We start from the raw sequence: 14,296 nt of genomic DNA, 5'->3' as shown, positions 1-14,296 counted from the left end.
GTCGTTCACTACATACGTTGATTGCCCTGTCTACATGCATGAAACTGCTAGGAAAAAAAAAAACAACGTGCATAGACATGCAGAAATAAGCAAACAGCAGACTTATCGGAGACATTTAGAAGGGGCAATATTTGAGCAATGAATATTTTGGGCTTTCATCATCAAAAAAAGAAAACGTCACAGCTTCAAACAGTGGTTTAGATGATGCCACTCACTGACAAGACTCCTTCATTTGGAGTTGTTTCCACAATTACTCACTTTCTAACCAATGAGTGAATCAAAGTCTGCTGGTCTCTGCATGATTCGAAGATGTTCAATAAGACACAGTAACATGCAGCAGCTGCCCATTACTGTACCTGCTATCCGAAGATAAGAACACAGTCTCTGAATGCAGAATATGCAAGATACATGGTTGGTGCAACAACTCACTTTGAGCTGTTGCCATCTCTCACTGAGGTTCTGAATCCGCTTGTTGATCTCGTCATGGGCAAAGTGGCCATCAGCCACCATGGTCTCTCCTGCTTCACACACGCTGCGAACTCTGTTCTCATGATTGTTGATTTCTGCAAGCACAGCTTGGTGCTTCTTGATCAGGTTCTGCACTCCAATCAAGTCACGTCCTGGAAAAAAAAAATTTAAATCTTTAACAAACAAAATAATTGTCATCTAAAAATATTGTCACAATTAACATCCAAATTAAGTGTGGTGATCCACATTAAAATTCTCTCAAGTGGCCATAAGCCCTAACAGTAATGGACACTGCATTCTGAAGCTCATTTCAGAATAGGCGAGTTACAATATGCCAATCTGGACCCCCGATCAGAAGCATCTAAATAGAAATGGTAGAACGCATTCAAAACTTAGCACTATGGTTCATACATTCATTATATTCACGTCAGTTTAGTGTCACTGATTTGCAAAACAGAGCCAGTCTGCAAACACTGTCACAACGCAGAATAATTTCCGGACTTAAATTCCTATTTAAATTCCTACTGTACCACGGACACTTCAAAGTAACCCAGTACGCATACCTTCAAGATCCATTTAAACTTTCGCACGAATTAATAACACCTATTAGTCATAATAATTGACACAAACACTCATTGTCCCAAATTGCTATTTCCCTTTGGAATCATTTGCCTGCTGTAGCAGTAAATTGTACTACTGTTGAAGCATTTTGTGAACTGTGTGCGAAACCTTGAGTTCGGAAACCTGTGACATGCATTTTTCTTCTTTCAATGTTGTACTCTTTTTCTTCCTTCACTGAAGACACTGAATGTCAAATTCCCTTGCCTGCATAGGAGTTTTTCCGAGTGACCACGAAATGTATTTATGTCGTGAATGTTATTGTAACCACTCCTGCTTAGACCTGCATTGTAATCAAATCATTCTGGCACTGGAACAACCTCTTTCGTGCCTTTTTTTGTATTTATACTGCACTTATATTCGTTCACAACACTATGCAGCATAAACAGCAATGGTGGTGTATTTTGTTTGCATAGCACATTCACGTATATATTGCAGTTTCAATTATCAAGAAATTTAAATTATTGAAATCTGAATTAACGAGCTTTCACTGCAACTACAGTAGACCCTCACTAATATGTTCCTAGTTCATACAATTTCCCGTCTCATATGCTCAAAATCGCGGGCAGTAAAAACATCCCATAGAGGTGAAGGAAAAGTGCAAGAGACGGGACACAATGACAAGAGGAAGCGCCAACACAAGGCGCTGACTATCAACTGTGCTTCCTCGTGTCACTGTGTCCCGTCCCTTGCGCTGTTCCTTCAACATGTAAAACCAACTAGCCTGCTAACTCACTCTTATAAATCCATTAGAGTTACACTGTTTTTCTCCCAGTTTATTTATTTTATTTATTTACACACAGTACTGCTAGCCTCTAGGTGAGGCTGTAAGAAAGAGTGGGAGATAAGAAAAACAATGCGACATGCATAAAACAAATCAAGGCACAACAAGCTGCTTTCACAACCAACGGGATACACTCACGAGCGAGAATATATGCTGCAAGGATGCGCACAAAAACACGAGAAGCAATCGCAAGAACACTTCATAATCAACAGTCACAAGGTACTGACTATCAACTGTGCTTCCAACGGTTAATATGCTCCCGGATAACACGATTTCCCGTTAACTGCATTCAAAATAAGAAAATGTGCCCGTATAATACGTTTGGCAGTCAACCGGACAACGTTCAAGAGGGCCGAACCTGGGGACTCGCAATGTGAAAATTGAACAGCGGCGCTCGGCCGCTACGGTTGCTTTCTTGCAGCACCAACACGCAAAGGAATGAAGCATTAAAGACCGCCAAAGAGCCACCATACGAGGTGCCTATTTCCACGGAAACATAATTTCATGAGGAAAAATGAGGTGGCTTCTTTGCAGTGGCTTAGGGGCATAAGGGTGAACCATTTGATAACTACAACTATGTGCTTACATACGAGCGGGCGGGGCCAGGGGAACGCAGCATGAGCAAAAGCAAGGCGAATGTAAGCCATTGCAATGGTTTCTCTCCGTGTCCCTGGCGTAAGGGGCCGAAGAATCCAGAACAACCAAGGAAACGACCTCGGCTCGTCACTGCCGTCTACGAATCGGATTTGTTATTAAATATCTTAAGTGCTTAAGACAATGCAAATACGAGCTGAACTCTGCGAAAACTAAAAAAGGAGCTGTTCATATTCGATGGTTTTATGCAAAGAAAATGCCAACTCTTAAATGACTTTGTACTTCATTCTACAGTTATATTTTTAAAGGTCAGGCAGCTAGGATCATACATTTTGCCGGAAAATATGCCTCTTTCCCCCTGTATTAAAAAAAAATGTATCAACGAGGTTTTGCTATAAATGGAACAGTGCTTTTCATCGGACTGGATCATGCTAGCCATGCCTCTCGAAACAGAAAAAGAAAAAAAGAACAGAGAGTAAGGGTTTCATGCAACACAGAATGGCACATTTCAGTATCAAAGAGGGCCCACCTCGGTTGGTGGACGCAGCGATAGGTTCTTTCTCCCGTATCCAGGCCTCTTCATCCTCAATATCGCGGAACAGCTGCTGCACGCGCAAGGAATCCTGCAGCTTCTGTCGACGAGTGGCCATGGGTGCCTGCAGCGCATTGTATCGCTCCACCAAGGCTGCCTTCTTGGCCATTATGGCCGGTGCATCAAAATGACCTTTGTCTGCAAACTGTTGAGCTTGGATCATGACGCCATCCACACGATCCTGCACATAAGAACAAGCGCACCATTTTGGTGGTGAGCACTTTGACTATGTACAGTCTTTGTCAAAAGTATACGGTCCAAGGATTTTTGTTCTAAGCCCAGTAACGAGGCTCGCAAAGCAACTCTAGTGTCCAAAACCTTGTAGATGACAAATCCTGCCCTCATTTTCCTCTAGCTTACACTCTTATTCCAGTACTGCTGCCAGCAGCTGCGTTACACTGCTTAGAAGTGAACCTCTTGGGCTGTATACTTTTGACAAAGACTGTACCTGCCTCACTACAATAATGGCCAGTGCTTAATAACCCCCCCCCTCCCCCTTCCCCACTGTCTCCCCCTCCTCACTGTCAATTCCCATCAGAAATCATCCCAAGAACGAACGAAAATACTTACCTTAGGCAAACCTCTTCAAGGGATTATCTGAAGTATGCACAAATGCCAGTGATACTACAAGAACCTCCAGTGCAACAATCTCCCACCAATGTCATATCTCAATCCTCATCCCAAGTTTAAGTATTTCTAATCAAGTCTTGGTTGAAAGGTACAATGAAAATGTCTTTGGTGTTACTGTAAACCAAACTTTTTCTTTCAACATAGATGTATGAAAACTTGAAACAACCATCATTTTCCAGCCAGTTTTGCTTACATGAAGAGGGAAACAGCCTCACTAAACATACACGCAAACATGTTTGCATTTTTCACTTGCAGAGTCCATGAAATGCATGTGTATTCAATACTTTCGTCTCAACATTAACAAGAATGAAACAAATTCACTCGGAACATCAATCATAAATGGTAAACTGTTTGTAGCTGTACAGCTGGAAAGAGAAATCTGAAGTTTACTCACTAAAAGCACCTTTCAATTAAAAAGCAGTTAGGTTACCAGGCAAAAGCTCCGATGCCACCTCAATATCATACAATATATGGGGTGTAACACATGCATACATGCAAATTATTATAGCTTAAGTTAAATTCTTAAACCCGCTGTTAAATAGCTTTTTACCTACAAAGAAAATAAAACAGTCTTCAACTGTCAAGTTAATACTACTATGGAAAAGCAGTCCTAATAAAGTGGAAGTCTATAACGTTAGGTAACACTCCGACGAAATGAATTGGTTTCATCTGTTTTTCAAAAGCATGAAAAAAATGTGCTGAATAACTTAAATAGTTCAATTTGTATTACCCTTGTAATACAAATTTCTTTCAAACAGAAGACTAATGAAGATGTCAAGTAGCTTCAAACACTGAATGTCAATAACAAAGGTACTTGCATGCTAACAAGGACAAAGCGCAGAAGAATGTTGTCACATGGTCATGACAGTGCTGAAAGTAACAAGCTAAGAGACTGGAACTGCACTTTGATTAATTTTTATTAGGCTAACTTTTGCCCACAAAAAAACTGCTACTCCGTGGCGGCGATAGCAGCAAATGTGCTCGGCAGTCGTCAATCTACGAATCCTCACTGCATTCAGCAGCCCTCAATTTAAACTCAGCGACAAAACATTAGATAAACTGGCCAAAGAAAATTAGAATGGCCTGGAACCATGTGGAAGCTATCAGGCTTGGTTGCAATCATTCGAGATACAGCTTGACGCATCTTGCACTACGAAAAAAGTGACAAGGCTGCCTCACAGACACTGAGCGTGAACAAAGATTTCTGTATGCTGGAAGCAAAGTGATAAGGCTACATGCTGGTGGCAATTAAAAGAAACGAATAAAGACTACAATAGTTTGCGGCAATATTTAAGATGAATAGAAAAGACAGGTTCAAAAATCAATCATTCAAGAGCTACTTACAGAATGAGAGGCAACATCAGTCTCCAAAAGTGCATGCTTCTTCAAGAGGTTTTGGACACTGGTGAGGTCCTACATAAAAGCAAATACAAACTCTTCAGACTTAGCAATTCAAATTTTAACATGGCTATGCACATTCAATGCCCACATTTCATATCGATATGCACTGCAAACCTCTACAGTACACTTGCAGTGTTTCAAACTGATAATTCACACTATCACATGAGAGCAGCCAACAGCCCCGGACATCCAGAAAAGCATAGGGCTTTCCTAGGTCTGTTGGTTCTCTTCATATGCATGCCATAACAAGTCCCTCATTTCCCCAGATTTGTTTTCAAATTCACACTATCGTTAATCCAAACAAATATAAAAATTTTGGTTGGCTGAGTGTATTTTCAATCCATTTGAAAGCACTCTCAATTCACAGCGCCCTTTCACTCAATTTCAACATTTTGTCTTGCTTCAGCACTCCCGGCACACGAAACAGCAGTGGCCGAGGTTGAATATGTCAAGATACACGAGCTGAAAATATAGCTTCTCCAACCAGTTTACTTTGAGGTGGTCCAAGCTGGTCCATGCCAAGGTCAAATTGGCACTTGTAGCAAAAGGAGGTACCCTGCTGCCACACCATTTTTGTTCTTGCCGCTTTCTACCAAGCCCAACGATAGTGGTTAAAAGCAAGCGAAGCCTAGTCGCATGCCGTTTTGAAAGCTGTATGGCATGTCACAGGCCTTTCCTTTTTAACAGATGTGCCATGCGTGTTCCCCTTATTTCCATCCGCATAGGCTTTATTGTGTGCAGAGAATGCAGGCTAGCCGCTTACAGTGCGTGGTGAAGCCTCATTACGTGGACGTCACCACAGCTTGTGAGGAGGTTCCCTCCCCTCCTACCACATTGTACTTGTGAAGGAAGCCGTGAAATTTCTTAGTATTTTGCAGCAGTTATGCTTTGATATGCCACAGAGTGGATGCATGATGAAATAACAAATTGTGAGGCAATGCAGTTCTTACATATACTCAGACTACCTTTGTAATTATCATTTTTTATCATTTAAACTTTGGCCACTGCAAAAACGGATTTTTTAGTTTGTTTTTTTCCCAGTCATTCAATGATTCAACCACTTATTAATGTGGATTTTCCAGCCCCTTGAAGTGTCAGTCATTTTACTGTATTGGAAACCTAGTGGGTTACAAATTTCTTTATTCTAGCCCACAGCCAGCTGGAGACTGCTGGTTGGGTAAGCATACCAATGCCTCTCATAAATATTATGGTGTGTAAATGCTTACCTATATTAGCACAAAGAAATAGATCCAAAATACTATTTTCAGGCATAGATATCCATAAGGAAAATCACATTTAGTCTCATTTAATATTAAAGTGCACTTCTGATAGCTCGAACAAAAATCAGCAATCTCTTGAAGTTCCAAATAATGTCTGCTGTATTGGCATAAAAATTTGGAGTGCACAAATATCCAGGTTACAAATTAAAATCCAACAAACTGTAGAATTCAGTAAGGCTCAAATATTCAGTACCTGGACTGATGAATTATGAACTGTTTGCACAAAGCAACCACATTCTCTTAGTGTTATCCTTTAAAAGGTGCTTGAACAGACTGATTTGACAGATTAAGATGCCTTTAACCATTAATTAAAGCCTCAATTTTTCAGCTTTGACATAATAAAGTTTCAAAAACTCAATACTGAACCAAAGTCCGATTGGTCCCGTACCTTGCCACAGTCCTCAGACATGAGTTGGCCCTCTACTTCAGACAGCCAAAGCTCAATGTCCTCAACGCCTCTATTGAACTGCTGCTGAGCGGAAGCCTCACTCAGTTTTGTCCCTTTGGTGTCGGCGGCCTTGCTGAGTGACTGCCACAGCGTGATAATTTCCTCCATGCGTTGGCTGTTTCACAAAAACAAGAGACAACATGCACTTCAGTCCACATTTACAGTTACTTAGCCCAGAACAGTGCAACGTAATATTCAACATCCACACAGCGGTTTAATTTAATATCTCAAAATTAGGTTGCTAGTGAACTGGCTCTTAGCATTACAACAATCTACAGTAGAATCTCGATAAACGGAAATCGGTTAAACGGAACTACCGCTTAAACGGAACAAACGCCTCGCGATTGGTTGGTTTTGTATTAAGCCAATGTAAAAATAATCTCGTTAATCGGAACTCAAATTTTGCGACCACCGCGTTAACGAAACCGAAAAACTCGAAACCGCAACTAATTGGACAAGCGCAGTGCCATCGCGGTACGCATCAATGCTCCCCTCCTTCTCCTCCCCACGTCACCACTCCGGTTTCAGTCTCCGGCGGTTTCCGGTTTGCTCGTACACTGCCCTCCGCATCGCTCGCTCGCGTTCACGGCGGTTGTGTTCAGTTAGGCCTAAGCCCTAGAGCCCTAGAGCTTTTGTTCGGTCCGATGGCAGCGCAAAAACGACCGCACAATGCACTTGCGTTGGAAAGGAAGATGGAGATCATCAACGGCTTCGAGAGTGGTGGCTTCACGAAAACGGCGCTAGCGACAAGGTACGCCGTCCCCAAAAGCAGCCTAACAAGAATTCTTCAGGAATTCTTCGGGAATCCTTTTTCACTAGCCAATAAGTGGTAATTCCCACTCTTTTGACATTTTTTTTTTAAATTTCAGTACTAGTACTACTGGAACAAAAATTTACTGCTTATTTTTCTCTAATAAAGTTTGTTCTCATTGTGTACCGTTCTCCTTATTACCTAGATTTCGCAAATTGAGATCCGCTGAGACTGCCAACTGCGCGCGCGCGCGCCAGCCGCGTAGAGTTCACGCGGAAGCGGATTGCGCAATGCTGAACCTATTCTCTCTTTAAACGAAACTCCTTATAAACGGAACATATTTTCCCGGTCCCTTGAGGTTCCGTTTATCGAGATTCTACTGTAATTATGAGGGCCAGCATACAGCACAAACAAATAACAACAAACTGGAGTATGACCCTGTGCTACACAGTAACATTATGTCAAGACATAAATCCTTCAAACAACCTGATGCGGTCCGATGCATAGTGGTTGGCGTCAACCAGCTCTTGGCCAGTACTTGTGATGTCCTCCACACGACTTCTGTTGGCATTGAGCTCCTGAATGAAGTTCTGGTGTTTTTGAACTTTTCCATTCAGGTTGGTGGGATCCTGCAAAGAAATGAACAAAGAAATATGGTAATGGACAAACGAGCAGCTACTGCTTACACACAACGCAATACACATGCCCATGCTCGCAGCCGGCAGCACGAGCGTAGGCACCCACCAGATGCAGATCTGGCTGCCTCGCTTGAGCCTGCTCGCATCCGCTGCCTCTCACATGTGCAGACGGGCTCCAACGGTGCACAAGCATACAGTGTGCACACCTAAGAGGTGTGTTCCGGAAGTGTTAGTTTTCACTTGAGATTGAATACTTAGAGATTTCGTGCGACAAGCAACTGAATCAAATTGAATTTCGAGTATGCTATTCGACCAAATGTTTAAAATTATCGAATAATCATAGAGGCCACCCTGGATGCACTGGTGCATCACCTGGTTGCTGGGGACTCTCATGGTGCATTCACTTCACGTGCCTAAGGGTTCTCGTCTAAAAGCACGCCAGAAAGCATGACAGCTTCTAGGAAAGCAGGGCAGGTGATTACAAAAACACTAGTTAATCACAGCACATTTAACACTTACCCTCCTTAAATTCAAAAGCATCAGAATGATGGCGATTTGGCTTTGCAAGCCCTATGACGTGAATATCTTGCTCTAGTGCAGCACGAAATTTGGGCACAGAAGCTAAGCAGCATATAGCTTTTGTGGGGCAGATTAGGCCATGCAGTGCAATGGTTTGATCGGTAACCAAGTGGCACATTTCATGTGCTCTATTAGAAAGCCAAGCCCCAGGCCAGGCAATGCTTGCACTCATTAGAAAATTTGTTGGCTTTGGAGGTATGAGGATATCAACAAAGCACCTCTCACAAAGGAGGTAAATTCCGACAATGTTGTTTCGTGCAACACATGATCTGAGTAAGACACCTTTATGAAGGGCTTGTTTCGACCGTAGGAACTCATAAAATAAACACAAATATAAAAACCAGAGGCTCAAATACTGACTGAAGAGGACTGACTGACCAGATAGCTTTCATCCATGGCAATCTTGAGTTTCTCGTTGATCCAACCCTTAGTCTCATCGCAGTCCCGCTCAAACTGCTGCAGACGATACGACTCCTCCAGCATGGTGTGGCGAGTATGAGAGCGCTCGAGCAGTGCATTCCTTCGCTCCAAAAGCTAAAAGAAGAAACATGCGCACCAAGATAGCTGAATGTCTGAAAGCCTACAGGAATTAATCACTGCAATTTTTTTTTTCTTTAAACGTAACATATAAGATATCTACACAACAAAGGGTACACTTACAGCAGCTCTCCTCTGAGCAACATCATCTGCGGCATAATGCTGCCCTTCAATGAGCTTGGTTGCAAACTCGTCCAAAGCCTGCAAAAACACAAGGACAAATCAGCAGGCCACTCCATCAGTCTTTCCCCGTGTCAAGACAACGTAATTGTATCTCTGCAGTTTCAATGACTTTACAACAAATATCGACGAGTCGATGTCTATCAGCATTTCTTGATGCAAGGTCTAAGCCCCTTTTTGTAGTGCTTGCAGAATTCAATTCGCATTTGCCTTGCCCTTAGCGCAAAAGGAACTTCGAGACACCTCCAGTCCGCAACAGCAATGACTAAAACAGCCAAGATCAGACACTTTGCCCCTCTGCACCAGTGCGCTGCAAGGAAGTTGTTGCATAAGCTGACTGCTGCAGCATTTTTCTCCCAATTCGTCAGAACTGCTGCACTCCACAAATCCTACATGCTCATGCGTTAGTGCATCATAGTTGTCATATGCTTCCTCCCCTTGCCCACTGCTGAAAAACTTCTCCGTTTCTCCTCATACGAGCCCCGGCCTTGCACAAACAGCCCCCTTGTATTGGCACATTTGTTTCTTTTTTGAGGAAGGCACTGCAGAGAAGACACCAAGGACAGTGAACACTTTCTATGTCTTGTGCCGGGTGAAGTCAATAAACCTATTTTAAAATCAGAATTTCCTGAAATTTTGATAGGCAGAAAATAGCATTACCCTGGAGCGTATTAATCAACTAAAATAGTACAGCTCTCCGAGACCTTTTCATTGTACACAATTTTAGGCATATGAATCGGGAACACCAGAGGTACTTCTGTAATACCCTGAAAGATATCAGCAACATAATCTAAAAAGGCATTAAACACAGCTCTAACACAGAAGGTTATGTCAGACCTTGATCTTCTCCTCCTGTGCATTTAGAGACTTCTCAAAATCCTCATGCTTCTTCAACAGGGCTTCAACAGAGTCTAGGGAGTCCCCTAGGTCTTGGTTGGCAAGGAATGCCTCCTGCTTGGCCATCCACGTATCTGCTTGCTCCGTGTCTCGATAAAACAGCTGTAGGTCCATACACTGCTCATATAAGATGCGCCGCTCCTCCCACAGAGCCAAGAGGACACTCTTTTCGTTCTCCAGGATCCCCAGCTGCATATATTCAAGAGAGAATATAAATCAGCTCAGAGAAACATCAGAAATAAAATTCAGCATACCTCACCAATTTGACACAAGGCAAACGAGCTATGCCTAGTTTGACTGTGGTGAAGTACAGCACCCTTAGGTGCTACCTCAGCTGTAAATAGTGCACTAAGGTATTTCAAGACATCCGATTTGCTATTATTTTACACTTATATGGAAGCGCCGGTGCCTACACTTCAAGTTTAGAAGCGATTAACCAAATGTACAAAATGAGCTGCTGCTGTGAAACTTTGCATATGCACATGAGCAGCATTTTGACCTCCTACCTTTTCTTTGACTTCATCAACAGCATAATGCTTCTGGTCCAGAAGAATCTGTCCAGCTTCAGCAGTTGAACGGAAGCTGTCCTCTCTCGCATCAATTTCGCCCTACAAGAATGGCAGAAAATGTCTGGTTCACAATGGCTTCAATGCCCTTGGCTGCTTCACGTGAAATAAGACAAGATGAAAAGGGCACCTTGTGTTCCTGATGACGTTCCAGCAGAGCTTCTGCACCAGCCACATCCTTGGCCAGTTCGTCTGCCGAAATTATGGCATTCATGTCGTGAATCCATGACACAAGGTCTCTGAAGTCTGCCAGAAAACGGTGCAGCAAGTATGATTCGTCCAGTCGCCGTCTCCTTTCTTGGGCCTAGAAAGAGAGTATTGTCATGTGCCAGTAGCAAAAAAAAAAAGTGTGCCATGACAAAATTTTTATCTTTACACGTTTCACAGAAGGCAATTTCCAGAGAAATAGAAACTTCATCTTCATGAAATGCACAGTCAGTTCTGAATATGTCAAACTCTTAGGTAATCTCGAAATAGGTCACCATATCTATAGTTAAATTATACTGATAGTTCGCTATATTAAACTCTGCAGTGAGTAAGATTACCAGCAACCTATAAGTAAGAATACTTTGCACCAGTGCCAAGGACATGTATTCTGCAGCCTCATGCCAGCTGCTGCCGGCAGTACTGGCCGCTTGCCAATCGCTGTGTGCTAGACGCTGTTTAAATATGAAAGGTTTGTCCGTGACAATTTGTACAGTGTGTTTAGGACTACTGCATTCACCTTTGTAACAAATGGACTATAAAAAAAAAAGAAAATGGACCTCCTGCAACAGTCACTGATATTTGGGAATATTTGACCAGTGCATATTTCATCTATCACAATAACACCTCCCAAAGATCAAATAATTTATTTCTGACGATGAAGTGTGTTCCCTACACATACATACAGTAATTTGTATGGCTGCAGTAAAAACACCATGTTCTGAAAACATGATGTTTCGAAAGAGCGCCACGTGCACTTTATCCAAGCAACAAGAAGGCTGCCCACATACCTTTCTCTTTAACATCTCCCAGGTGGCCATGATCTCTGCATGTTTTCCCCTGATCTGGCTCCCATGGTCACTGTGGATGCTGCAGAGCCTGTCAGCTTCTTGACCCAAGGTCATCACCTGAAATAGGAACAGTGACTCTTTTTGGTTTACTCTGTTACATCAAACTATGTCAAGGAAGAAAAAGCCAGCACTGCAATATTCGCTTCAAACTCCTCACAAATACTATATTTGCAAACATATGCAAAAAAAAAAAAAAAGAAAAGAAACAGTGACCCTACCTTGTCTTCCAAGGCGGCAAGGTCTCTCTCGATGCCCTCATGCTTGCGCTGGAGAGTCTGCACGCTCACCAGGTCCCGGCCATAATCATCAGATGACAGCACTACATCTTTTTCGGTTATCCACGTAATTGTCTCGTCGGCATCTCTGCGCAAAAAAAAAATCGATAAACATGCAGCTTAACTTAGGAAGAGTTACAATATGAGTGAAATGTACTAAACAGACTATCAACAAACCTGTTGAAGCGCTGGATCTCGTGCGCGCCAAACAGCCTCTCCTGCCGCAGCAAAGTGAGGGCCTTCAATTTGTTCCAAGCCTCGTTCAGCTCCTGTAATCCATGGTAACACATTCAGACAATAAGCCACTGTTCATTATTTCAGTTGGCTTTCAGCACACTGTAGCACGGATGCACCCTTTGCAGGTCAAAACAATCATGCCTTTCAAGTAGCTATTACAGTTACGATGCCTTATGTCATATACTGGAATCGTAACACCACAGAGAGGCAACACTTTAAATAGTCTACAATTTCATCCATACCTCACTCAGCATATTGCACGCTGATTTTTTTTTTCTTTTCCAAATTCATATAACCTAAATTTAACAAATTAAGCTTTTTTGTGCAACAATTTATAACTGCACATACCTCAATAGTCAATGTCAAGTGCAATGAGCCAAAGTATAACGCCCAAACAAATGTGCTGCAAGAACAAATATGTCAAAAACCCTATCGATCTATGCAAATAAGAAAGCATACTGCAAGAAGTGCAGCATCTGTACTATTGAATTTTTGTTTGTCTGTGCAGGTAAAAGTCTGCTCGGTCAGGGAAATTATTATGGCATCTTGTATTCACATTACAAAGCACTAAGAAAATAAAAGACACTACAACAGCATTTCTAGACTATTAATGAATCGAAATGTGACTAGTCGGGAATACAACCTTGTTAATATAGACAGCAATAATTGCATGACAGTTCTTCAACAAACATCTAAACATCAAATGTTGGACTCTAATCATGGAAGAGCCTGAACTATGCTGCCTGAGCCAAAAAGGTAAATATGCCAAGATAAATGGACTTCACAATCAACACACAAAGCAAAGTCCCATTTTGAAGTCTAATGGCAAGAATAACTGATTTGCAGGTCAGACTAAGCAACTTTTTCAAAGAGGGCCTTACTTCTCGTCTTTTTCTGATAGTTTCTCGTTCGGGATGGTCGTCGTTGATTAGCTTCTCCGCCTGTTCGTTCACTTCGGTCACTCTGAACTCTTGGCTGGCCATGTCCTACATTAAAAAAAAATAATAATAATAAACAAATTTGCATTCAGAAATTCACGTCTTAATGTCACAACAAGGAAAAAGTCCTCATAAAAAAAAAAAAAGAAATGCATCACACCTTTTGGAATTCGTCAAACTTGCGTTGAAGGACTTCAACATGCTCCAAGTCCTGACCGAACTCGTCAGCCATCACAAATGTTTCCTGCAAACGAACCACCAATATTAAAAACAAAAACAAGAATGCATAATCCCCTTGCCTAAGGCACTGTACGTACACAGGCACAGAAGAAAACTAGCAAGATTGGTAGTAAGGAGGTGCAAGTAGATTCCATTATTACATGCTATCCTTCTCCACTAAATCAGATGATAGTACCAATTAGCAACAGCTGTACTCTTAAGCTATAACAGCAACCACACTTACACCTAAGCTGGAAGAGCTACATGCATACATGTGTTACATACAAGCATAAGAATGCCAGAACAAGATGGCTCCATATTTCAGAACACTCCACATTTAATTTTATGCAATTAAAAAAAAAATCCATAGAAGTTAAAGCACCCGCAAAACCAAAAAACTGCAGTGGGTTACAGAGTTTATCTGGCTAAGCATGCCCAGTTATCTCCATATGTTGCATTTGCTAAGAGAGTTGGCTGGCAGTTAAAAAAAAAAAAAAAAAAGAAAACAGGTTTTGATTAAAAAATGCTACATGAAGAGATGATACCACAAACGGAAGCATCTTGTTACTTTTTTTTTTATAGCTTCAGCTTATGACTCAATGAAAAATG

The 14,296-nt window shown here is 41.9% G+C and overlaps 1 protein-coding gene and 1 pseudogene across 3 annotated transcripts in view; both read right to left on the bottom strand.

Moving 5' to 3' along the window:
* Nucleotides 1–14,296, bottom strand: part of LOC146204963 (uncharacterized) — a 193,706-nt pseudogene that overhangs the window by 69,348 nt on the left and 110,062 nt on the right.
* Nucleotides 1–14,296, bottom strand: part of alpha-Spec (alpha spectrin) — a 91,905-nt gene that overhangs the window by 65,265 nt on the left and 12,344 nt on the right. For all 3 annotated transcript variants that reach the window (XM_084589646.1, XM_084589648.1, XM_084589647.1), the window contains exons 5-19: nucleotides 13,629–13,712; nucleotides 13,412–13,516; nucleotides 12,471–12,562; nucleotides 12,237–12,381; nucleotides 11,959–12,075; nucleotides 11,094–11,267; nucleotides 10,904–11,005; nucleotides 10,338–10,586; nucleotides 9,444–9,521; nucleotides 9,162–9,317; nucleotides 8,053–8,195; nucleotides 6,756–6,930; nucleotides 5,031–5,099; nucleotides 2,994–3,237; nucleotides 430–620 (exon numbers count right to left, since the gene is read on the bottom strand). In XM_084589646.1, the coding sequence (XP_084445772.1) occupies nucleotides 430–620; nucleotides 2,994–3,237; nucleotides 5,031–5,099; nucleotides 6,756–6,930; nucleotides 8,053–8,195; nucleotides 9,162–9,317; nucleotides 9,444–9,521; nucleotides 10,338–10,586; nucleotides 10,904–11,005; nucleotides 11,094–11,267; nucleotides 11,959–12,075; nucleotides 12,237–12,381; nucleotides 12,471–12,562; nucleotides 13,412–13,516; nucleotides 13,629–13,712 (2,124 nt within the window). The remainder of the gene's footprint in view (nucleotides 1–429; nucleotides 621–2,993; nucleotides 3,238–5,030; nucleotides 5,100–6,755; nucleotides 6,931–8,052; nucleotides 8,196–9,161; nucleotides 9,318–9,443; nucleotides 9,522–10,337; nucleotides 10,587–10,903; nucleotides 11,006–11,093; nucleotides 11,268–11,958; nucleotides 12,076–12,236; nucleotides 12,382–12,470; nucleotides 12,563–13,411; nucleotides 13,517–13,628; nucleotides 13,713–14,296) is intronic.

The sequence above is a fragment of the Amblyomma maculatum genome, chromosome 1 (assembly GCF_055883805.1).
Source record: "Amblyomma maculatum isolate TAMU_Amacu chromosome 1, ASM5588380v1, whole genome shotgun sequence".
In the NCBI taxonomy this organism is placed as follows: domain Eukaryota; kingdom Metazoa; phylum Arthropoda; class Arachnida; order Ixodida; family Ixodidae; genus Amblyomma; species Amblyomma maculatum.
This window is presented reverse-complemented; position numbering and strand designations above follow the sequence as displayed.